The sequence below is a fragment of the Aegilops tauschii genome, chromosome 6 (assembly GCF_002575655.3).
Source record: "Aegilops tauschii subsp. strangulata cultivar AL8/78 chromosome 6, Aet v6.0, whole genome shotgun sequence".
Classification (NCBI taxonomy): domain Eukaryota; kingdom Viridiplantae; phylum Streptophyta; class Magnoliopsida; order Poales; family Poaceae; genus Aegilops; species Aegilops tauschii.
Genome location: NC_053040.3, coordinates 261,357,146 through 261,382,458, shown reverse-complemented (window position 1 = coordinate 261,382,458; position 25,313 = coordinate 261,357,146). Strand labels below are relative to the sequence as shown.

Below are 25,313 nucleotides of genomic sequence, written 5' to 3'. Positions count from 1 at the left end.
GTCTCAACAATTTCATTTTTTTCTTTTTGGATAAAGTGGGTTCACTAGTCAATTTCATTTTTTTTCTTTTGTGATAAAGTGGGTTCACTAGTCAGGTGAGTCCCCATTGTCATGTTCTAGTAATGGGTCCTAGCCGTCAGGGCAATATTCTTCAATTTTTTTAATTTAACGCAAATAAATACCTAGTATTTAAATTGGCACACAGAAAACACACGAAATACTTCAAATATTATCAACCATCAAAGTGCTACATCATATAACACACATACAAATGTGATCAGCATCAAGTTTACAATCAGATAACAAGCTCCACAATTAGAGCAGTTTACATCAAGTTTACAGTCAGATGAAACCGTATGCACGACTCACTAGGCGACCATAGTCGACTAGGCCACCTTCGCTACACTAGAACAGCAATAGAACTATCATCATGCCTTCGGCCGTCACCCTGTTACATGAATCAGAAGAGAAGAATCAAAACACTGGAGCCAATATATTATGAACAGGCCATTCAAAAAAAGGACAAGTTCTTTAGAATGATAACACAATTTCTGCTAATACAATGATTTTTGTTCCCCAGATAGCACTTTACTCATAGCATGCAGAGTATCATTATTATGTTCATATCAGCTTATTCTTATGCCTACAATAAGGAAATAAATCTGACCAAATAAGCAACAACTCCATAAATTAAAACATCTGGGCTAAATAAGAAGACTAATCTCTTTGTGAAAAATGTATTGGATAATTGGTTTTACATATACAATACCTTGCATTTAGGGAGAACTTGACGCACAGTGTGCACAAAACTTGGGAGAGCAACTAGAGAAAATACATAGTTGGTGCTGGAGGGAGTGGTGAATTACCTCGATGGCATACTTGATGCGTGATGCTGGTCCTTCTTAAGGAAGTAGTTGTCGTCCACAGCTAAGAAGTTTCATACATTTGTCTACAACAATCAGCAAACCAGCAAACCAGAAATCAGAACGAATGCTTCAATCTCATAAGAAGTTTAAAAAAGACTATAGCAGGACTTAATTAATGCTGCAAATTGTTGTCCCCTACATTTTATAGCTAGGATCAGACCATTGTCAGGTATGCTTGAATGCTAAGATCAGGTCCTGGATCTGGCACTAGAATGTGTATGGCATTAAAAGCCAAGGCCATATAGACCAATGCATCATAATTATTAGTTTTAAACACTACAGGACCAGAAAGTAGGCGATGCTTCAAATTTCAAAACTCAAGCATTCATCATTAATAGTAGCAATTTAATCTTACTAAACATAGGGGCATGTACAACATGAGAGCACACTACAACCAGAACTTGCAGCCAGACCTTCCTAGAATTTTATGCACAACAGCAGCAAATTAGCTATATGAACATGTATTAACTCAAGCTAACAACTGACAAGAACCAGAGACTTGATGGCAGCAGGATCACAATGATGGCTTTGGCATGGCAGAGAGTAAACTAAATAAAAATGGCTTAGTTCACCCACTGTCAAGCTGAAACCATTCATGTGCTCTCTGTCAAGCTGAATTTAGGTCTTTCCATGGAGGAGAGAGCATAGACTCGATCACCGGCCTTGTGCCAAATCCCCCACTCCTTCCCTTGGCGGCCTTCACAAAATGACCTGCAAGAAAAACACAACAAAAACTAAGTCACACATGCATGCCACTAATCCACTATCCTGTAGTTGTTTGGTTATTATTTTAGATTAATATATGAATAATTCAATATGTATTAGCTGTTTTAAAAAATGAAGTAAATAAGTTATGCTAGACTATTGTTTCAAAGAAATATATTAGAATGTTAAATTTAACATGCTAGAAAATTAAAGGAGAGTGCCCCACACACAGCGTAAGTAATACTAGCATATAGTAGTTTGTCTTGTACAGAATGCTTCTAATCTAAGTAAGAATGAGAGTGTATGTGTTGGAACTTTTTCATGCATGCAAATATTTTATGAGGAGAACTAGATACATGTATGTGATCATTAGAATGCATACGTGTGTAGTCATTCTTCCAAGCTAAGTAACGATGCATGCAAATAGAGGTTGTGGTGGCAGCTTTCTATTGGCTGGACTTCACTAGTCTACATGTTGGATTTATGAGTGGCTTGGTACAAGAAATAATACGTGGAGTACAATGTAGCGAGATATTAGACCAGACTATGCTAACCTGTCAGACACTTAATTTTGCCACATTCCAGTTATGCTGTGAGCATAGAACACACTGACAGATTTAATCATTTAAAATAGCAGCCAATCCATTTTCATGTTCACGGTTGCAAGAATCTGAACACTGACAAGAAATAATACATGGAGTACAATGTAGCCAGAAATTGCAGCCAATCCATGTTCATGTTCACGGTCAAAATAATACAGCACAACAACTAAACGACCTCAGGCATTGTGGATTCCGAGTCCAGCGACGAATGAACAGGCAAGTTTCGTATATACCGATGTTCTTGTCGAGGGTGCGGGTGAACTGGTGGAGTGCCTGGGGCACCTTGAGGCGCTGCTTGAGGATGCGGCACTGGCGCTGGATGCGCATGACCTTGGGCCAATTGACAAACCGGTGGAGGTCCTTCTTGGGCGGCAGGGCGCCACTGATGCCGAACTGCTTCGGCCTCTTCTCGAACAGCGGGTTCACCACCTCGTCCTGCAACCACACACCAACGCAACCCAGTCAGATCACACACGCTAGGACCGGGAGATTCCAAGCAGGTGTTATTTCTGCCATTTATTAATTACACATGCAACAGTTATATTCAGAGCACTACTGGTGCTTGCTGTACCAGGAACAGGATTCGGCAGTGGAGCTTCAAGAAAAATATTTAGGGGCCAAAACAAAGAGGAAAACACCAATTGTTCACGTTGAAGATTGAACACATATGTCATTCTGGCATATCCTTGAAGGAACAATTCTCATAACAGGAACACAAGAGAGGGCTGTTGATTTTGATGAGAACTAAATCATAGCACTACTAATGTTATTCTGTTAACAGATACTCAAACATTACTGGAACAAGAAGATTTGCAGAACATCTAGTTGTCCACTACAAGTGCTACTTGTTTCTCCACACGAGTCTCAAAAATGATTATTTTGTGTGTGAAACATACAAGGTCTTCAGTTACCAAGCTACTACAGTGGATTAATTAGGAAGATGCCAGTTCTATGTGAAGAAGTTCTTTTCTGCAATGTTCCAGCAAACCAAATGAAAGATGCCAGTCTCACACTATGCAGAATATGAACCCGCATGAAATGCAAATGAACAGATGACCCAGTACCTGCTAGCATTTGTACAAGACCGAGATAATGTGATCATGCGTTGGGCAAGAGAAACTATTGACAGTGACCTCATAGCACAAAATTCAGCAGACCAACAATGTGTAAGGTAAGACCAACGATCCTAAACTCCAGGAAGTGTCCCAACAAATCTCGCGGGGCAGTGAGATGTGCAGAGACGATGGAACCTTCTTGAGCGCGAGGCTCTGCAGCTTGGGCAGGTCCTCCTCGAGGAGCTTGGCCTTGGCGCGGCGGATCTCGGCGTTGAGCGTGACGACCGTGGCCTCCTGCTTCGCTGCCTCCGCTTTCTGCAACCAAACCGATCAGATTCAGACCAGGGCAGCGGGGGTAGGGGTGGAGAGTAGGGTACCTCGACGCACTGGGAGATCTCGGTGTCGACGGAGCCGCAGAGGCGGGCGAGCGCGTGGAGGGTGGGGCGTCGCGAGGAGAAGACGGAGGAGAGGAAGGGGAAGGGATCGAGAGGAGTGGGGACGGAGTGGCGATGCGGTGATGAAGGGCGAGGATGAGGATGGTGGAAAGCTCCGCCCGATGGAATTGGCGGCGGTGATCTAGCCTCGCCGTCGCCGGAAGTGGTGGATCCCAGCGAAGTTAGGGGTGGTGGCCAAAACCCTAGCTAGCCACGGGGGGAGGGGTAGAAGGCGGGAGCGATGATTCTGGCCGTAGGGGAGGGAAGGGGAGGGTGCAGACCAGTGGGAGAGGTGGGTGGCAGAGGCGAGGGGAGAGGTGGGCGGTGGAAGGAAGGGGAGGACGGGGCTGCGGCGGAGGGATCTCGATCGGGGAGAGGAGTGGGCGCGGGGAGCGATCAGGGAGAGGAGTGGGGGCTAGGGTTCACGCGCGTGAGATAGAGAGAGAGAGGCTGCACTGGGTTGGATCGACGGATGGATTGATGTATGGATGGACGGATGTTTGCCACGTCATCGATCCATGTCACAACGGATTCCACCAATCAGAATTCAGCCTATGTTTCTCTTATAGTTTTTATCCTCTTATTTAGGGCAAACATTCAACATATTAACCACTTATAGTTTGTTAAAATGAAATAATATTGTGCACATGTGTGTATCTTGTGATGACAAACAATGTTGATCTCGAGAGTTTTCATTTTCATTGCAAAAAAAAGCCGTTTTCTATTTTTCAAGTGCCCGAAATGAGTTTTTTGTGAAGGACCTACCATATATTTGTTGCAAATTGTACCAAATCAATTTTCTAAAATACTAGGACATATTTAATGCACAATTGACCAAATGGTTGGGTGTAAAAAGTTTTGATCCACCTCTCATGAAAAAGACAAGTTTCTGCCGATTCAGTTGGAAGCGGGTCAAATTTGAACAGCAGCTGCCTCGTAGTTTGCTCTTTATTTTTTCCAAAAATCATTTATAGGTACATAAGTATCAACTTAATCAGAGAAACATCAAAAGTTTTCCAAGATTCAACCACTAGTTAGGAACGGTCAAGCCCGCCGTTTTGACCGCATTTTGAAACGGGCATAAAAAATTCAAAAAAAATAAAAATTTGGAAAACCTTTGCATTGTGTCATTATATGTGACCAAGTTGCCACAAAAAATTATAAACTTGTAATACGGCAATTATTTTAAAAAAGTGTTCTCAGAAATGAGCTATCATGCGTGAAGATTCATGGCTTTCAAACCAAATGATCAATCTTATGGCCATATTCATGGCATAGTTTGTTCAAATGATCTCATATTGTGCACAAGGGTGCATCTTGGAATTCCAAACAATGTTTCCTAAGGGAGTTTTCATTTTCTTTGCACGGAAATTTCATTTTGCATTTTTTGAGTGCCCGAAATGAGTTTTTTTGTGAAGGACCTACCATATATTTGTTGCAAAATTGTACCAAATCAATTTTTTAAAATACTATCACACATTTAATGCACAATTGACCAAATGGTTGAGTGTAAAAAGTTATGATCCACCTCTCGTGAAAAAGACAAATTTCTGCCGATTCAGTTGGAAGCGGGTCAAATTTGAACTCCACCTCTTTATTTTTTTCCCAAGATCATTTATAGGTACATAAGTATCAATTTAATCAGATAAACATCAAAAGTTTTCGAAGATTCAACCACTAGATAGGAACGGTCAAGCCCGCCGTTTTGACCGCATTTTGAAACGGGCATAAAAATTCAAAAAAAACAAAAAATTGGAAAACCTTCGCATTGTGTCATTATATGTGACCAAATTGCCAGAAAAAAATTATAAACGTGTAATACGGCAATTATTTTAAAAAAGTGTTCTCAGAAATGTGCTATCATGCGTGAAGATTCATGACTTTCAAGCCAAATGATCAATCTTATGGCCATATTCATGGCATAGTTTGTTCAAATGATCTCATATTGTGCACAAGGGTGCATCTAGGAATTCCAAACAATGTTTCCTAAGGGAGTTTTCATTTTCTTTGCACGGAAATTTCATTTTCCATTTTTTGAGTGGCCGAAATGAGTTTTTTTGTGAAGGACCTACCATATATTTGTTGCAAAATTGTACCAAATCAATTTTCTAAAGTACTAGGACATATTTAATGCACAATTGTCCAAATGGTTGGGTGTAAAAAGTTTTGATCCACCTATCGTGAAAAAGACAAATTTCTGCCGATTCAGCTAGAAGCGGGTTAAATTTGAACTGCAGGTGCCTCGTAGTTTGCTCTTTATTTTTTTCCAAAATCATTTTAGGTATATAAGTATCAATTTAATCAGAGAAACATCAAAAGTTTTCCATGATTCAACCACTAGCTAGGAACGGTCAAGCCCGCCGTTTTGACCGCATTTTGAAACGGGCATAAAAAATTAAAACAAACAAAAAATTGGAAAACCTTCGCATTGTGTCATTATATGTGACCAAGTTGCTAGAAAAAATAATAAACTTGTAATACGGCAATTATTTTAAAAAAGTGTTCTCAGAAATGAGCTATCATGCGTGAAGATTCATGATTTTCAAGCCAAATGATCAATCTGATGGGCACGTTCATGGCATAGTTTGTTCAAATGATCTCATATAGTGCACAAGGGTGCATCCTTGAATGATGAACAATGTTTCCTAAGGGAGTTTTTATTTTCTTTGAACAGAAATTTCATTTTCCATTTTTTGAGTGCCCGAAATGAGTTTTTTTGTGAAGGACCTACCATATATTTGATGCAAAATTGGACCAAATCATTTTTCTAAAATAGTAGGACATATTTAATGCACAATTGACCAAATGGTTGGGTGTAAAAAGTTTTGATCCACCTCTCGTGAAAAAGGCAAATTTCTACCGATTCAGTTGGAAGCGGGTCAAATTTGAACTGCAGCTGCCTCATAGTTTGCTCTTTATTTTTTCCAAAAATCATTTATAGGTACATAAGTATCTATTTAATCAGAGAAACATCAAAAGTTATCCAAGATTCAACCACTAGCTAGAACGGTCAAGCCCGCCGTTTTGACCGCATTTTGAAACGGGCATAAAAAAATCAAAAAAAATAATAAAAAAAATTGGAAAACCTTAGCATTGTGTCATTATATGTGACCAAGTTGCCAGAAAAAATAATAAACTTGTAATACAGCAATTATTTTTAAAAAGTGTTCTCAGAAATGAGCTATCATTTATGAAGATTCCTGGTTTTCAAGCCAAATGATCAATCTTATGGCCACGTTCATGGCATAGTTTGTTCAAATGATCTCATATAGTGCACAAGGGTGCATCTTGCAATGAGGAACAATGTTTCCTAAGGGAGTTTTTATTTTATTTGGACAAAAAATCAATTTTCCATTTTTTGAGTGCCCAAAATGAGGTTTTTTTTTGTGAAGAACCTACCATATATTTGTTGGAAAATTGGACCAAATCAAATTTCTAACATACTAGGCCATATTTAATGAACAATTGACCAAATGGTTGGATGTAAAAAGTTGTTGATCCACCTCTCATGAAAAAGACAAATTTCCGCATATTCATTTTCCATTTTTCGAGTTCCCAAAATGAGTTTTTTTGTGAATAACCTAACAAATATTTTTTGTAAAAAAATTGTCCATTTTTCAAGAACATTAGACCACATTTTATGAACAAATTTGTGTACACTAGAAACATTTTTTATAGATATTAAATGGTTTTTAGTTACATCATTAACATTTTTAATAAATATTTTCATGTCTAATATTTTGAGCACATGTCTACATTTTTAAGACACATTGTATATATTGTTTATATATGTTTAACTTTTTTCAAATACATGATTAACATATTTTCATATATTCCTAACAAAAAAACATCTTTTCATACATACGTTTTGATGTCTATATTTGTTTTTACACATTGTACATTTTTATATACATATAAAACATTGTTGATATTGGTTAGAAATATTTAAATACATGAAAAACTTGTTATTTTCCCATTTTTGTTGGGCCGAATTTTTTTTAGTAGCATGAGGGTATCCCACATTTCTTCCTGGATGGGCCAACGCCTACATGGCACACAGATTTTTTTTTTTAAAAAGAAGGTGGCCTCGTTCCACCGAGGCCCAAGCCCACCTTGAGCGACACCTTAAGTACCAATGCATCCACGTTCACAACCTCATGACCATTTATATTGGTCGTAATCAGGTAGAAATAAGGTTGTTGACCACTCTTGTCTGCTTTATGACCATTTGGTGTAAGGCAATTTCAGGGTTTGAGCCCTTCCAAGCGAATAGCCATGGATTTATGACCAATTCAGCCGGGGTCACTGAGAGAAGGTCACAAGTTGACATATTTCTTGTAGTGATCTCGAGAATTTCATCGGGAAAATGGTACCTTTGGAACAAGTTTTCTCTACTACTGCTCCTTGCAGTGAGCGGTATGCAATGCATGTGTCAGCAGACATGACAGCTTGTCCATGGAAGTTGAACCACAGCGACCATCACGTTTATTGTTTCTACCACTGCCACACCCACACGCGATTCCCGCGACGCCGCTCCAACCCATGGCACGACGTCCCCGGACGTGCGCCTCATCCCTCTCAGCCCCACCGCTCCTCTGCCTTTGTGTGCATGACATGCGGGCCAGCTGAACTACAGCGACCATCAACTTTTTACCACAGCCACACCCGATTGGACGCGGGTTGCCTGCTCCGATCCGTACTCCCGCACCATCGAATTTTCATCTAGCGGTTGTGACACATTTCGTCCCGGGCATCAATCCTCAGCTGGAGTACTCCCTCCGTCCCAAATTCTTGTCTTAGATTTGTCTAGATACGGATGTATCTAACACTAAAACATAACTAGATTAGATACATCTGTATCTAGACAAATCTAAGACAAGAATTTTGGGACGGAGGGAGTACTTCTGTACTACAGGTAGTACCCACCGGTGTGGCCATCTACGCCTCGTAACGCCTCGACGCACAGCTGTGGCACCCTAGCGACGGCTATGCCATCACCGGCCGGTTCATCTCGAACGAGTGAGTCGCGAACCACGCCACTACCATGAGAATGACATGTGGGCCAGCCGCATTTAAGGTCCGCATGTCATTGACTCATAGGCCGGTGCACTAAGCCACTGAAGCTCGGTCCCGTGGGCCCCAAGAGGGAAATGTAACTCCTGCGGCAGGCCTTGTGGTGCTCCCGCAGTACGAGCTTGTGCCAAACCCGACATTTGTTTCTTACTACTACCAACTACTCCCTCTGTTCCTAAATATAAGTCTTTCTAGACATTTTAAATGGCTACCACATACGGATGTATGTAGACACATTTTAGAGTGTAGATTCACTCATTTTCTTCCGTATAGAGTCACTTGTTAAAATATCTAGAAAGACAAATATTTAGGAATGGAGGGAGTAGTAAGGTACACGTGCATTGCACGCATGAGATTTGGTAACCAAATTATGAATAAATAACACACTATAGCATGTAAGCTTTGAATCATATATGCATGATGTAGATGTTCATTTAATTCTTATAGTTCATCTAGTTCAAAATCAATTAGTTTTATAAAAAACTATTTTAAGATTCATGGAATTGTGCATTGTAAAGCATAAAGTAAAAATAAATAGTGACAATTCATTTAAAAAAAAAGAAGTTTGGGCAATTAAGATATCATTAGTTCTTACACATGGGATTACTCCTGCATGGGTCAATCACAACAGGTGTTTTGTAAAAAAATGCATCTTGATGTTCCGTGCAATGCACGGGCATCTTGCTAGTCTCTACTCTTGTAAAAAAACGAGTTGGTGATGATGGTGTGCCTGCCATCCTGCAATATGGACCGTCTGACGGATAGAAAGCAAACTATGACAATTTTGCAAAAAGATACCCACACCCCTCTCCACATTTGCAGATAAGGACTTCCCTTGTTCATCTTCGTCTCCCACGAGATAAACAGCTCGTATAAATGCATCTTGATGTTCCATGCAATGCATGGGCCTCTTGCTAGTTATTAGTATCTCTACTCTTATAAAAAAGCGGAGTTGGTGATGATGGTGTGCCTGCCATCCTGCAATATAGGCCGTCCAATCTATATCTGACGGATAGGAAGGAAACTATGACAATTGACCCGCACTCCTCTCCACATTTGCAGATAAGGCCTTCCCTCATTCATCCTTTTCTCCCAGAAGATAAATTAATCATACAAATGCATCTTGATGTTCCGTGCAACGCACATGCATCTTGCTAGTTATTATTATTATATATAAAAAACGGAGTTCGTGATGATGGTGTGCCTGCCATCCTGCAATATATGCCATCCGATTTATATCTGGCGGATAGGAAGGAAACTATGGCAATTTTGGAAAAAGATACCCACACCCCTCTCCACATTTGCAAATAAGGCCTTTCCTCGTTCATCCTTTTCTCTTACAAGATAAACTACTCATAGAAATGCATCTTGATGTTCCGTGCAACGCATGGGCATCTTGCTAGTAGGGGTATAGATGTGTCGGCCCGTGCGTTGCAATGGATCCAAAGTATATCTATTTAGTGGGGTGCACTCTAAACACACTATCTATTTATTTTTCTCTAACCTTTCGTAGCCATGCAACCGAGCCACATAAGCTTCATGGGTGCCCCCCACATCATATTATTCATACTACGTTGACTGAAAAAAGATAAATCTCCCAAAACAAGATCTTCCCGTTTTTTGTTCCTACGATGTTGTGTCGTGCACGTACCTAGTTGTATAGTGGTAGTACTAGTTGTAGTACAAACTTCATACTAGTAGGAGTAGTAGTACAGAATGCACCTACTTTATCAACGAGCCCCATCAGACACCAAATTTCTTGGCTTCCGTGCTACAGCTAGATCTTCCCCTCGTTTCTGTTTTCCAACCCGGCGGCGGGCGGGGTGCGGTTTGCCAATAGTCGGTTTGCTCAATGGTGGTCCCACATGAAGTGAAAATGCTAGGCAACACGCCTTCCCTAGCTATGTGGCGTGCCAGACGGGCCGTGGAGTACTCCCGATTCCCGGGCGTGTGGGGGTGCGACGCGAACGCGGCAGGCCTTTTCCTTTTACTAGCAATGTGCCCGTGCATTACGACGGATCCAAAGTGTAGAATAGTAGTACTTGTTCACAAACTTGAAAGAAATCACTCTTGTTTTGATATACTCCTAATATATTACTTTTCACTCAAAATATATTTCTCAGGCTGTTTTGATGAGGTGAGGGAGGGATGTGGTTGCTTTGAAGATAATAATGGGTTTTCTGCAAATTGGAGCAGAGAAGTGGGCTATTGTTGCAAAAATGCCACAACTTACCTCACAGCCGTTAGATGCAGATCTAATGGTCAAAAACGACGGATTGCAGACACACCACCATCACCAACTGAGTCTTCTACAGGAGTTGGAGTAGAGAAACATGTATAAATTGTAACATTTGGTTTCGCTCCTTGGCATGATCGATAGATATAAATAACGATTGGAAACGATAATACGGGACTATTTCCACCAGATAAGCAGGGTACGTAGTAGCTATAGGTTGGCGCATCGTTAGTTTGGTCACATGCGGTCCGACATGTTCCTAGTGTTTCTAGCAAGATGCCCGTGCGTTGCACGAAGTTGATGGAAAAGGTAAGCACAACTTATAAATTGACGGATGGAGTACTAGTTACAGTGATGCATATAATTAAGCAAAGGGATCGCACATGTCGGTATTGACTGGAACGAGAATGCAATAGCACAATAAGAATTAAGGCCACGATGATGCGGTCGCAGTGGTGGTTACAAGAGGCAAGAAGAAAGATGCATCCATCAACGTACGACCTCCTCCTCCTCAACTTAGTGCGCCGGGCCACCGACCGGCGGCTAAGGAGCGGCGGCTTTTGTGGCGAGGTCAAGGTGCTTCTCAGCAAAGGCATCCAAGGCTTCCAGCCGGTTGAGGAAGGCCAACGTCGTAGCGTCCTCACTGGCCTTGTAGATACCTATGTACACGATTTGCTCGTACACGTGGATGTGTAGGTCGACGAATTCTTGCAGGCGAGGCGCCTCTCGGTGAGCGCGACCTCTAGGTGGACATTCTTCGTGGCATCGGCGGGCAGTCGCAGGGCCACCAATGCTTGAAAGAGGTTCCGGCCATGGAGGCCGATTAGGGTGGCAGGTAATGAGGAGCCCGGGCGCGTGGGCTGGAGGAGTACGGCGATGTCGTTCGTGAGCTTCTTGAGGACGGTGAACTTGTTGGTGGTGGCAACGATCATCTGGTCCAACTGAGAGTCGTAGTTGGCGTCGACGGCGGCCATCCACCAGTCGGTCGCCAACACCGTCTGGAGACGATCCTCGGTACCATGCCGCAGGCCGACGTCGTGGACCATCTGGCACAGCCGTTGGCCGCTCGCGCGCATCGCTGCCATGGGTCTAGAGCGAGGACTTTTGTGCTTAGTCTAGGTGCTTAGGCAAATGCTTAGGTGCGTACGATGTGGTAGATGCATTGGAATGGAGGGGCACCTTTATATGAGTGCAAACTGCGTTGCATTCACATTGTGCAGCCTCTTTTCCCGGTCCTCCTCTCATTACTTCCCTCATGCATTCACGATGCTAATTGTAGGAGGATGTATCATTGGTCGTTCGATATTTCGGGAACCGCTACCCCCTCCCTCGTTTGCATTAAAGCCGTATCGGGAACTGCGCCACCCGCTGTCAAATCGAATAGTACTGCGGCGCCCGCTGCACGCCCGGCTGAACATGCCTCCTCGCCTCCATCAAACCCCTCCGTTAAACCCGCATGCAAACCGAGAAACCTACTCCGTCCACACGTCCTTTCATGAGCGGGCCGGAATTAAACACAATCACCGGCTGAGCTCCTCCCGTCCGCCCTCAGTTTAAACGAGGCCAGACGCCGGCCAAGCTCCTACCGTCCGCCCTCTATTTAAACGAGGCCAAACAGACAGCAGGCAAGAATCGCACCCCTCCGCCGCTCCCCCATCTCCTCCTTCACCATTTTCTCCACTCTTCCGATGGCTTCCGAGGAGCCGTTCTCCGGCACACTACCCGGCAGGTGGCCCGCCGAGCCCTCCGGATACGGGCGAGGCTGCTCGGTGCTTCACCAACCTCGCTTGGCCCGACGAAGCCAGTTGCCGCCCCAAGCCGGCGCGTGGTTCAGCAACTCGCCGCTCCAGTTCAGCTCGATGAGGACTGGCGAGTTGCTCCACACCGGCACGGCTGCGAGCATGCCGGTATGGGCGTCGTCGCTGCCACGTCGTACCGCGCCACCAGTGTCTGCAGTGGCCGCGCCTCCCGTGTCTGTCGGCGCGCCTCCCGTGCCTGCGGCAGCGCCATGCAGGCACAGACAGAAGCCGGGTGCGTGGAGAGCAACGAGTCGGTGGCCAGCTTCTTCGTGTCCGCCGCCATCATCGAGGAGAAGTAGAACATGGGAGGCCGCCGCCACTTGGGTCCCATGAAGGCCACCTTCGAGGCAACGACTGCGCATTCAAGTGGTTTCTTTGTTGCTTCGTCTCTTCCGAGGACCTTCGTCGACCCCGCAAGTCTCTGCTGGACATGAGGAAGACAAAAGGGATCCGCGGGCGGCCATTTAGATTAGGTACTCCCTCTCCGGCTGGCGGGAAATATTTGTTCTAAGAATGGATAAATTGGATGTATCTATAACTAAAATAAGTCTAGATACATCCATTTCTAGGACAAGTATTTCCCAACGGAGGGAGTATTAATTATACCAAGAGAGTCGGACTAGCACCGCTTTGTTCATGTAAATGTAATGAAATCCATCATGTTTATATGAAGATCCGGCTTTTATACGAAATCCTTCATGCTTATATGAAAACAGTCCGTGTTTGCACGAATTTCATCTGGTTGGTTAGAGTTGCAAAAATGTATGCCGCTGGCGTTTTATGTCGTCCTCCGCGGAAGGAAGCGGGAGGAAATTTTCCGACTGCCGTTGGAGATGCTCTTATGCTGGAAATAATAGAGTCACATCCAATCCATTTGAGTTAATTGCGTGTATGATTCTCCCTCTATAAAAAGTTAATTGCATGTACAGTGTGCACGTGACTTGCAGGGTGGCTACAGCTTCGTATAGAAAATTAAAAAGAAACATGTCCATCCTATCTTGTATTGTAAGTACTTTGTGGATTCCACTGTCAGTACAGTATCGAAAGAAGTATATGCTAAATATGTAATATAAAATATAAAAATCTAAAGTTAAAGACATAATTCGAACTCAGGACATCGCATTGCGAGCATCCGGCGCTAACCAGTCCAGCACATTTTTGTTGTAGACCATGCTGGAGATATATCTCCATGTCTACTCTTATATTATACTCCATCCGTTCCTAAATATTTGTCTTTTTCAGATTTCAAATGGACTACCACATACGGATGTGTACGTAGACATATTTTAGAGTGTAGATTCAGTCATTTTGCTCCGTACGTAGTCACTTGTTGAAATGTCTAAAAAGACAAATATTTAGGAATGGAGGGAGTAGAAAACAGAGTTGGTGATGATGGTGTGTGTGCCATCCTGCAATATAGGCCGTCGGATTTATATCTAACGGATAGGAAGGAAGCTATGGCAATTTTGCAAAAAGATACCCACACCCCTCTCCACGTTTGGAAATAAGGCCTTCCCTCGTTCATCCTTTTATCTATTCTTATAAAAAACAGAGTTGGTATTGATGGTGTGCCTGCCATCCTGCAATATAGGCCGTCCGATTTATATCTGACGGATAGGAAGAAAACTATGGCAATTTTGCAAAAAGATACCCACACCCCTCTCCACATTTGCAAATAAGGCCTTCCCTCATTCATCCTTTTCTCTCACAAGATAAACTACTCATAGAAATGCATCTTGATGTTCCATGCAATGCATGGGCATCTTGCTAGTCTCTCACATGATAAACTACTCATACAAATGCATCACGGAGATAATAAACAAACGGTGTGTATGCAAGTGCAGGAAAAAATGAAGCGAGAAACAATGTCTAAGCGCGCGCGTGTCTCTCTGTGTGTGTGTGAGAGAGAGAGAGAGAGAGAGAGAGAAATCTCGAAACAAAAGGTGCTCTGCTGGAATCCCATTGTATGTATTCATATGGTTCCGGAACTCGATTTAACCTTAGGCATATGTGTGAGAGACATAATTATACTTTGAGGCATTAGTGGCTATGGGTGGGCGGAATTAAAGGGGTGGGCGTGTTCGACAGAGAGAGCGTGTGTGTTTCTGTGCGAAAGACTTGTAGGACGGGGTAGAAAGACGAATTCTAACCTTGACGGAGGGAGAGAAATACACGAAGTGCGCGTATATGATTCCGAGGCCCACTGGGAAATGAGATATGTATGCCTGTGAGAGAGATTGCGCAATTCATTCACGTATCACTATCTAGCGATCGTGGACGTGCATCGCTTGAACATAAATCAATATCTACTTCGTATCGTGGCCAAAGGTACAATATCGATTCAACGCTATAAAGATTGGACACTCACATATCATTTTTTCTATCTAAATAAACCTTTTCAATTGTGCATGCCAAAGTTACAGTGATGTTTCTTCAAACAACCAATGTAGCTATCATGTACATGCACCATTATTACTCTTTCATTCAAATTCATTAGTCTTGGATAATTTAAGGTTCTATTATGAAGTAATGTATGTAATATTCATATATGAATTCAACGGGTACGCAATTTATGAAATGGAGGCTATGTAATCATATGAGGTAACACTTTTAAGTAGCGGACTACAATATCCATTTCTTTTGTGGGACTACAATATCCATTTCTTTTTGTGCGCCTCTACACTAACACGTCAATGCATTATGTTTAAAGTAAATAACCAATGGCACTAAATTATCTATTTACACGAGAAAACATAGGTTGAGCGTTTGATCCCTTTTTTAACGCGCCTCTACACCCGTACGATTGGCCGCGCCCGTGTGAACGTCCAAGTTATCAGCGCATCATCCCGGGTTATTGTCTTTTTTCTGGGGTGGACTTCACACCAGTTGTTAACTGCTGACGTGTGCCCCGTGTACACAGTCTCGGATGACCTTCCCGCTAGCATGGTCCAAAATTAGTTGAAACTGGATACGAACGATCCCGCGGACGGCAAAATCTCCCGCCTCCTTCTAAAATTTCCGCCACCTAGTCTTTAGCATGCGAAATTCCCCTTTTGTCCTTCGTGCATGGAGAACAACAGTTACAATACCGCCCTCATCTACATAATAGGTCGAGGCTGCTTTGGTTACTTCCGGTTCCCCCCACCACACGGCACCCCCATTTCCTCTCCCCCTCCCGCAAAAACGACTAACTCCACAACACAAGAGCATCTTACATGACGCCGTCCGTACTTCATCGGCCTTTCTACCCCTCCCCTCTCGAAACCCTAGACTGCTCATCCACCGACGTACCCGAGCCCATTCACTGCCAGCGGCGTCCACCTCGCTGGATTTGCTTCTGCGGCCGCATCTACCCCTCCCACCTCCACTAGAAACAAGTAGACTGCTCATCCACCACTGTACCACAGCCCATTCAGTGTCGGCCTTGTCCACGGCGCCGGATCTGCTTCGCCGGTACTCTGGTCAACCGCAGCGCATCTGCAACGGCTCATTCGTACTCCCCACCGGAGACGCTTCGTCCACACCCCCCGGAGCCGCCCCACCGACGGCCCCGTCGACGGCCTCTGATCCTCTGCGCCGACACCTTCCTCAACCCTACCGGAGCCACTTCGTCGACACCATCGTCAACCCTACCGGAGTAGCTTCGCCTATACCATTCTCAACCCTACCGGGGCCGCTTTGCCAACTCACAAGTCCACGGCCTCAGATCCGCTTCATCGCATCCTCATCCAACCTACTCGAGCAGCTTCTGACGCCCCGTCCACGGCCGCAGATCCGCATCATCGACACCATCCTTAACCCAACCACCGGAGCAGCTTCACCGACGCCCTCGTCCACGGCCATAGATCCGCTTCACCCACACCATAGTCCACCCTACCGGAGCGGCTCCACAAACACCCTACTCGACGGTTCTAGATCTCCTTACCGGACCCCGACAGCCAGCGCAGCTTCATCACCCTTGACATTTCTAACCTGATTCCCACCGTCTGGCAAGATGCCAAGCACCCGCCACGGCCTAGGTACTTGTCACCTTTAAACCCGTCCAGCACCACCTGCCCGATGTAATTCAAATATACTAACAGGTCGCTGTTACCTGTTATGCAGCTGGCAAAAATTACAAGGACGATGTTTCTTCTGGATCTAACAACTTGGCCAACCAAGATCCTGGACTGAGGCATTGCTACGGTCTTGTAAGTGTGTCTCTTTCTCTTGTACTGTTTTGTGCCTGCCAGTGTGCTTTGCTAGGATTTTCGGCCAGTAATCCCTTTGTGCAGACAATATTTCTACTACTGGCTGCTAAATTAGATATGTAGATGTCATACATGATACTACCTTGTACCTCCATTCCTAAATATAAATGTTTCTAGAGATTCCACTATAGGCTACATACAGAATAAAATGAGTGAATCTACACTCGAAAATGCATCTATATTCATCTGTATGTGGTCCATACTGGAATCTCTACAAAGACATATATGTAGGAACAGAGGTAGTACATTACACAAAATCGTAGTTGGCATGTAGGAATTCCAGTGCACTACATTAGGCTCCCTTAGAGTGCCTGCTAGTCCAGCACACAGAGTCATGGCTAGTTTATGCTACGCACACAATCGTTAATTGGTGGTTTAAATATGCGCAAGGGATATGCAATGTATTATCATGTAGAGATGTCTGAAATTAGCCGTGTCAACTTGCAGATGGGGTTACACAATGAAAAAGTACAAGGTGTATGTGGCAATTTCATGGAACATCGCAGAAAAAGGAGAGGCAGCGGTGAGCCTATACAGTGTGCTATGGTAGGTCACTCCTCCATTGCAATCATTGTGACATGTGATTTGTATGTCAGTTCTATTGGCCAAATTTCTTATGGACAGTTTTTACGAGTTATCCTAAGAAAATAAGCTCCAGGTAATAAGCCAACCAGTTCTTTTATTGCCTTACTTTTCAGCTTATCTTTGGTATGATCAGTGAAAAGTCTAGATTGCATTATATTTTGTCATTTTGCTGCCCATATGCAAATTAATTTGACTTGCAAACATCACAAATTGAACCCAGTGCAGTAATTAATATGATAGGAAAACATACCATCACTATTTGTTCAAAATGCAAATACAAAGATACCATCTACTTGGCACAATCTACTTTGGTCAATGTCTTCCATAGAGATCCCATTGCCTAATTTAAACGAAGAATGCATGACCCACATTTAAATGAAGAAAACAATTATTTATTGAAATTCGATGGTCCAAGTGGCTGGTTGTCATCATATAGCAGCAGCACCTGAAAGCATCATATAGCAGCAGCAGCAGCTCATAGCAACTCATCATACAGCAGCAACAGCAGTGTGCAATTCATCATATACCAGCAGCAGCTCATCCCAATTAATCATATAGCAGCAGCAGGAGCAGCTCATAGCAATTCATCATATAGCAGCAGCAGGAGCAGCTTATAGCAACTCATCATATAGCAGCAGCAGCAACAGCTCATAGCAATTCATCATATAGCAGCAGTAGCTCATAGCAATTCATCATATAGCAGCAGCAGGAGTAGCTCATAGCAATGCATCATATAGCAGCAGCAGAAGCAGCTCATAGCAATTCATTGTATAGTGGATCGGAATGAAAGTTTGGAAAAAAAATCAGAGGAGATCCTCACCTTGTTGGATGAGCTCATCCTTCAACAGCACCTCAAGGCCACGACCTGGGAGGTGGGGAGGGGGAATAAGGTGCCTTCTGCCGCAGTGTGGCATCAGCCGTAGTTGTGCAGCGCCCGCCGGAGTAGTGCATTGGACGGACCACAGTGGAGCAGCTGGTGGAGACCATGAGAATGAGGGGGGCACCAGAGGGAGGAGCAGCCGGGGAGATTTGGTCCTACCCGCATGTAGCCTAGCTGGACAGAGCATCGTCGAGGACCAGGCCAGATGGGACCAGCGACGACGGCTCGCTGGAGGAACCCTAGCGCTGCAGGCAGGGGATCGAGGTAGAGGGAAAGGGGAGAGGAGATGCAAGCGGGCAGGGTAATGAACGTTTGCGTGTTTGTTTTTACTTGAGGGTCAGGTGTGACGCAGGCGTGACCAGTTGCATTTTGAGTGTAATATAGGCATACAACAGAGTCATTTCACTATTCCCCTTCCCTTCAATTTATAGTGAGGTTCTACCCGAAACGCCCCCCTCCAAAGCGAAATAAGTTAAGCCCAAGCCCATAATTCAAAATGACTTCTTTACATCTTTTATGGCTTATTTTGACAATAAGCTCTGAAAAGGCGGAATAGAACTGGCCCTTAACCTGCAATTCAATTGTGCGTGCAATGATGAATCACTCCTGCCTGCTATAGTGTACATTTAGGCATCATCATACATGGCATAACCTAATACATGTGCACTCCATTGTAGAATCTGGAATATGCAATGTTTATGTTAGTTCATACGTTGCACATGATGTTTAAATGCCCCTTAAATCTGGTCAGTCAAGTGATGGTCTTTAGGCCTCCTTCTTTGCTTCTTTTCTTGATACTCCCTCCTTCCATCTATATAGGGCCTAATGTGTTTTTCGAGACCGCCTTTAACTATTGATAAGACTAATAATACATGAGATGTATAATGTGAAAATTATATCATTGGAAGCTCCTTTCACATACGAATTTGACGGTATGCTTTGTGTAACTTGCATGTCATATATTATTGCTATAACACTTGGTCAAAGTTAGCCTCGAAAAATGATTAGGCCCTATATAGATGGAAGGATGGAGTATGTAAGATTTGCTCACACATCTGTTTAACTGCTTGTTTGCATCAGCCAGCCATTGCTCACACATCTGTTTAACTGCTTGTTTGCATCAGCCAGCCATACCAGGACTGTTTGCTTTGATTACTTGCTGTTCTTGACCTAACACTCTAACAGAGCTTGTCAACGATTTAAACACTAAGGGCTACTGTAGTGGGGCCTTGTCTAACTCATAGGTGACATAAAGGTTTGGCTGTACACTAAAGTAGGCTCTCCAAGAGTACCTGGAGATCCAGTTCGAAGGTATGCCTAGTTTTTACATAGCGCACACATAGTAAATGCTCATTTCATTGTGTGCAAGTGCAAGAGATGTGGCATGTTTCATTATGTGGTGTTGTTTTGTTATAATCTCATCCTTTTGTGTTGTTAACAGACTGGAAAGTATGCATATTTATCTTCCAAGGAGACGAGTAACTAGTTTGTGTCACCTTGCAGAGGGGGTGCAATGAAGATAAGATTGAGGATTTCCAAGTACAAGATGTTAGGAAGGAGCCTTGCAAGAGAAGTAGAAGCAACGCTGAGCCTATTCAACCAGTTAAGGTAAGTCACTGTATCCGACTCAACAGTTCAATTCCTTGTTTGTTTCAGGCATAGTTAATTTACTCTTTTCAATTGCTTTATTTGTCCTCAGTTAATGAGATGCCCAAACAATGATGCCTGATGTTGGGTACTTGTATAACTATTAGTTGACATAATTAAAGGCCTTACCATTTAATTACTCTGGCGAAGTGTGCCTGAAGCTTTGAAGTCTATTAACAACCTATTACTGCATGAGGCTCACAATCTAGTTTATACTAGGCTAATGATTGCATAGTTTTGCTTGCTGTAGTAGGTTTGTATTGATCCCTCTGCTGTTCATTATGCTCCCTAAGACTTTAATTGAGCTACAGAATGCCAAACTGCCTGCTTACTTATACGCAACATGCTATCTAAATTTGTAACTTGTCTGTGTTTTGGATTTGGCCCCAACATCATGCTCCTCTGGTGAGCTAAGAGAGATTTCTGTATGCAGGCTGCACAGACTACCATTTTTATAATTTTTAAAAATATCACCTGCTTATGCTTCATGACATGTAACATTATTGTTAGTCCTGTTTTTCCATTTACAAAATAGTCTGTCTTGCTCGCTTCACTGTTGTAACTATATTTTTTCCCTAGTCAAGTGTACTTACAGAAACATTTCAGGATGAAGTGACATTAACACAAATATCTGCGAGCAGTGCGGCATGGACGTTACCGAATGATTATGGATTGGAATTGGAATGTGCTGATGTTCTCGAGCATCAACTAGAGGTGGCAAAACAACGTGTACATGATTCTCAACGTACAATCAACAAGTTGAGACTGGACATGCAGGTATTAGATGCAGGTGTCAAAAAATAAAACAAGACACTGAGGTAACCACGAAGGAATTGGAGATTTTGCAGACTGAAATTTGTGCTATCTGAATCCGGCCAATCCTATTTTCTGAAGAGATTATAGTTCAAATGGTAAGTTATGTTGATACGTGTCCATGATGTATGAGCTTTATTTGTCCAGTGTATGTAATTTGCTATTTGTGTACGCTTTATTATCACTGGTGCCGAACTATAATGCCTAGTGGGTATATTCGGCTGTAATTTCTTTATTGTATAGTGTAGGATTATTCTACGTATCTATGCCTTAGTGTTTTTATTGTATAGTGTATGTTTTTAGAGGCGATAGTATGTCCAACACGCACAAACATTTCCTGGATGCCATACAAACGAACAAACATGTGTAGTCAAAGCGGGCCTTAACTGGGCTGGTCAAAATAATATTAAGTGGATCCCAAATGATGTGGCCCACCGAAACAATGGCTCTTAGCAGGCTGTTAACAGGCCAAAAGCTCGATAGGGCCGTATAAATGGAAATGGCCCACGGGCCTCTAGCAGGCCGAAATAAATGTCAATTTTGTCTCGACCCTTTTACTTTACGGGGCAGTAAGAGGCCGAAAGTGTTATGGGCCAGAGGAGGCCCAATTTGCAAACTAGGCTTTTAATAGGCCGAAAGTCGCGTTGGGCTGAAATGTTGCCCTACGAAACATGGGCCCCTAGTGGACCTAAAGTGAAAGGCCCAACTGTTGTGCGGGCCGTTAACAGGCCGAGAGCAAAATGGGCTAAGAGTTGGCCCATTTACCGAATGGGCCGAGGACAGGCCTAAAGTCACAGCGGGCTAGAATTGGCCCAACTGCAGAATGGGCCGAAAAATGGCTGAAAGACGTTCCGGGCCGTTAACGGGCTGGAACTGACGATGGGCTGCTAATAGGCCAAAAGAAGCTCGGGCCGCAATTGGGCCTAAAGACATAGCGGGCTGTTAACGGGCTTAAACTAACGATGGGCTGGAAATTGTCAAATCTAGAATGGGCCTTTTATGGGCCAATTCTGTGTAAGTTGTATGGGCCGTACTTGCAAATGGGCCTGACTCAAGTAGGCCGCTAATGGGACGGCCCGCTTATTTTGATAGGCCCAGCCTTTTCACCGGACTGGGCCTCTGTTGGGCCGTGCGACGTGTCCACCTGTCATAGGCGCCTCCTGTCCAATGAATGGATGACATCTGTCCCAACGGTGAGCCAACACGTGTTTCCTCCGGCCAATGAGAATTTTACACGTGGAAAATTCCCATTGGTCCGGGCTGTTAACGGGTTATCGGATCCAAAACCGGACCCGATAGCTTAACGGCATCCTGTTACGGTGGATGCCATGTGTCGGTCACCCTTGACGAAAGCACTTCTATGACGAGCGATTTATCGTCATGGAAGTGGACACTTCCGTGATGATAATTTTGGTAATACCATGGAACACTTCTACGACAGCACAGGTATGACTATCTTGATTCTGTCATAAATTTGTCATGGATGTGCATGCATGACAGAAAACGTGACCTACTATGACAAACACGTATCATCACGGAAGTGTATTTTTGTAGTAGTGTAAGTACAGACATAAGTTAAACAAGTTTCCATAAGATGGCTAGCACAAACTAAGATACAGATCGAAAGAGGAGCAGGCCTCCTGCCTGGGATCCTCCTAAACTACTCCTGGTCGTTGACGATGCCTGCACATAGTAGGAGGCACCCTCGGTGTAGTAGGAGCCGTCGAAGGTGGCGTCTGACTCCTGGGCTCCAGCATCTGGTTGCGACAACCAAGAAGAATGGAAAGGGGGAAAGAGGGAGGAAAGCAACCGTGAGTACTCATCCAAAGTGCTCGCAAGCAAGGATCTACACTACATATGCATGGGTATCAGTGTAAAGAGGCAATATCGGTGGACTGAACTGCAGAATGGCAGAATAAGAGGGGGATAGCTAGTCCTATCGAAGACTATGCTTCTGGCAGCCTCCATCTTGAAGCATATAGAAGGGAGTAGATGGTAAGTTCACCAAGTAGCATCGTATAGCATAATCCTACCCGGCGATCCTCTCCTTGTCGCCCTGTGAGAGAGTGATCACCGGGTTGTATCTGGCACTTGAAAGGGTGTGTTTTATTAAGTATCCGGTTCTAGTTGTCATAAGGTCAAGGTACAACTCCGGGTCGTCCTTTTACCGAGGACACGTCTATTCGAATAGATAAACTTCCTTGCAGGGGTGCACCACACTACCCAACACGCTCGATCCCTCTGGCCGAACACACTTTCCTGGGTCATGCCCGGCCTTGGAAGATCAACACGTCGCAGCCCTACCTAGGCTCAACAGAGAGGTCAGCACACCGGTCTAAATCCTAAGTGCGCAGGGGTCTGGGCCCATCGCCCATGGCACACCTGCATGTTGCGAGGGTGGCCGGATGCAGACCTAGCTTCCCTAATACAAGAGCAGGCGTTCCAGTCCAATCCTGCGTGCGCCGCTCAGTCGCTAACGTCAAGAAGGCTTCGGCTGATACCACGACATCGAGTGCCCATAATTGTTCCCGCGTAGTTGGTTAGTGCGTATAGGCCAGTGGCCAGACTCAGATCAAATACCAAGATCTCGTTAAGCGTCTTATTTTGAAGTAACCGCGGACGCCGACCAGGGCCAGGCCCACCTCTCACCTAGGTGGTCTCAACCTGCCCTATCGCTCCGCCACGAAGATCCAACCAGAGGGCCGTCGGTACAAATGTCCTTTCAGCCCCCAATCCGTGAATCACTCGCGGGTACTCTACAAGCTGACCCGACTTTAGTCACCACATGTATCATATATTATGTATATAAGTATATACCCATGATCACCTCCCGAGTGATCACGGCCCGGTAGTATAGCATGGCAGACGGATAAGAATGTAGGGCCACTGATGATAAACTAGCAACCTATACTAAGCAATTAGGATTGTAGGTAAAGGTAACAATAGTAGTAGCAAAGACAGGCTATGCAGCAGTAGGATTAACCGAAAGCAGTAACATGCTACACTACTCTAATGCAAGCAGTAGAGAGAAGGAATAGGCGATATCAGGTTGATGGAGGGAGGGGGCTTGCCTGGTTGCTCTGGCAAGAAGGAGGGGTCGTCGTCGATGTAGTCGATCACGGGGGTATCGGCGGCGGTCTCGAGGTCTACTGAAAAGAAGTAACGGAGGGGGAACACAAATAAATAATAGAGCAATCAAAGCAACACCAAGCATAACATGGCAATACGCGGTGCTAGGGGGTGACCTAACGCAGTAGTAGGCGATACCGGCGAAGGGGGGAAACATCCGGGAAAGTATTCCCAGTGTTTGACGTTTTTGGACAGACGAACCGCAGGGGGATTGTTGCATGTTCGCTATGCTAGGGATGTGTGGCGGACGATCGGGCTGTGTATCCGGATTCATCTCGTTGTTCTGAGCAACTTTCATGTATAAAACTTTTTCATCTGAGCTACAGTTTATTTATTATGATTTTTCCAAGTTTTAGCAATATTCTGGAATCATTATTAATTTGAAATTAAATAGGTATAAATGCTAGGTGCACCCAGCTCTGCGTACACATAAGTGTACCATAGGCTGACAGGTGGGCCAGGGGGTCCTAGTTGACCAGTCAACGTTTGACTGGTCAACAGGGGTGGGCCCCTCGTGTCATTGACTATTACATTAACTAATAAGTAATTTAGTCTAACTAGGTTATTAGGCTAATAAATTTTAATTACTTTAATTAAACCTATTTGATTAAGCTAATTAATTAATTATATAATATCATTTTTATATATATTTGAACTTTCTTTATTTCTTTTCTCTTAACAGCGGGGCGGGCCCCACCTGTCATAGGCCCAAGTGGCCAAACGGGGCGGGTGGCTTAACAGGCGCGGGCGCCCGTGGAGGCTGAACCCGCCTAGGCGCAGGGCGAGGCCGAAGCCATGGCGAGGCGGGCCGGCGAAGGAGAGGTGGCCGGCGGCCAGGGGCGGTGGTGGCTTGGGCGGACGTCGGAGGGGTGGGGCCGCGAGCTACGGCGGCGGGTACCGAGTGACGGCAGAAGGAGGAGGCTACGGTATGCGAGGGAGGGGGCGTGCGGGCACGAGCGGCCGCGAGGAGGAGGAGCGGCGCCGGGGGAAGCGGGGCGTGAGCGGGCGGCCGGGCGCGGCAGTGGCAGACGCCGGCGGAGCCGCGTGCGGCGGCATGTGGGGAGGTGCAGGGTGTGGGCGAGGCACGGGCGCGGTGCCTCGGTCCCGGGCACTGGCATGGTCGGGTGTTGTCGGGGACGATGCCGGTGACGAGCAGAGGTCGGACGCGAGCAACGACAT

At 44.5% G+C, this 25,313-nt stretch overlaps 1 protein-coding gene across 1 annotated transcript; it reads right to left on the bottom strand.

The window, feature by feature from the left end:
• Positions 1 to 209: 209 nt before the first annotated feature.
• On the bottom strand, positions 210 to 25,313 carry LOC109765040 (uncharacterized). The gene is made up of 7 exons (XM_040393603.2): positions 25,089 to 25,313; positions 3,666 to 3,929; positions 3,484 to 3,603; positions 2,467 to 2,668; positions 1,503 to 1,637; positions 867 to 949; positions 210 to 448 (listed from the first exon to the last, which is right to left on the bottom strand). Exons 1-5 carry the CDS (start codon positions 25,311 to 25,313, stop codon positions 1,534 to 1,536), a joined length of 915 nt encoding a protein of 304 aa, XP_040249537.1. The 3' UTR covers positions 210 to 448; positions 867 to 949; positions 1,503 to 1,533.

What these genes read in the sequence shown, in the direction of transcription:
- LOC109765040 (XM_040393603.2), bottom strand. Translation starts at nt 25,313, where the DNA reads ATGTCGTTGCTCGCGTCCGACCTCTGCTCGTCACCGGCATCGTCCCCG. An exon ending in CCTCCTCCTCGCGGCCGCTC is followed by an intron (nt 3,930 to 25,088) that starts GTGCCCGCACGC and finishes CCCCGTGGCTAG; the next exon opens with CTAGGGTTTTGGCCACCACC. An exon ending in AGAGCCTCGCGCTCAAGAAG is followed by an intron (nt 2,669 to 3,483) that starts GTTCCATCGTCT and finishes GTGTGGTTGCAG; the next exon opens with GACGAGGTGGTGAACCCGCT.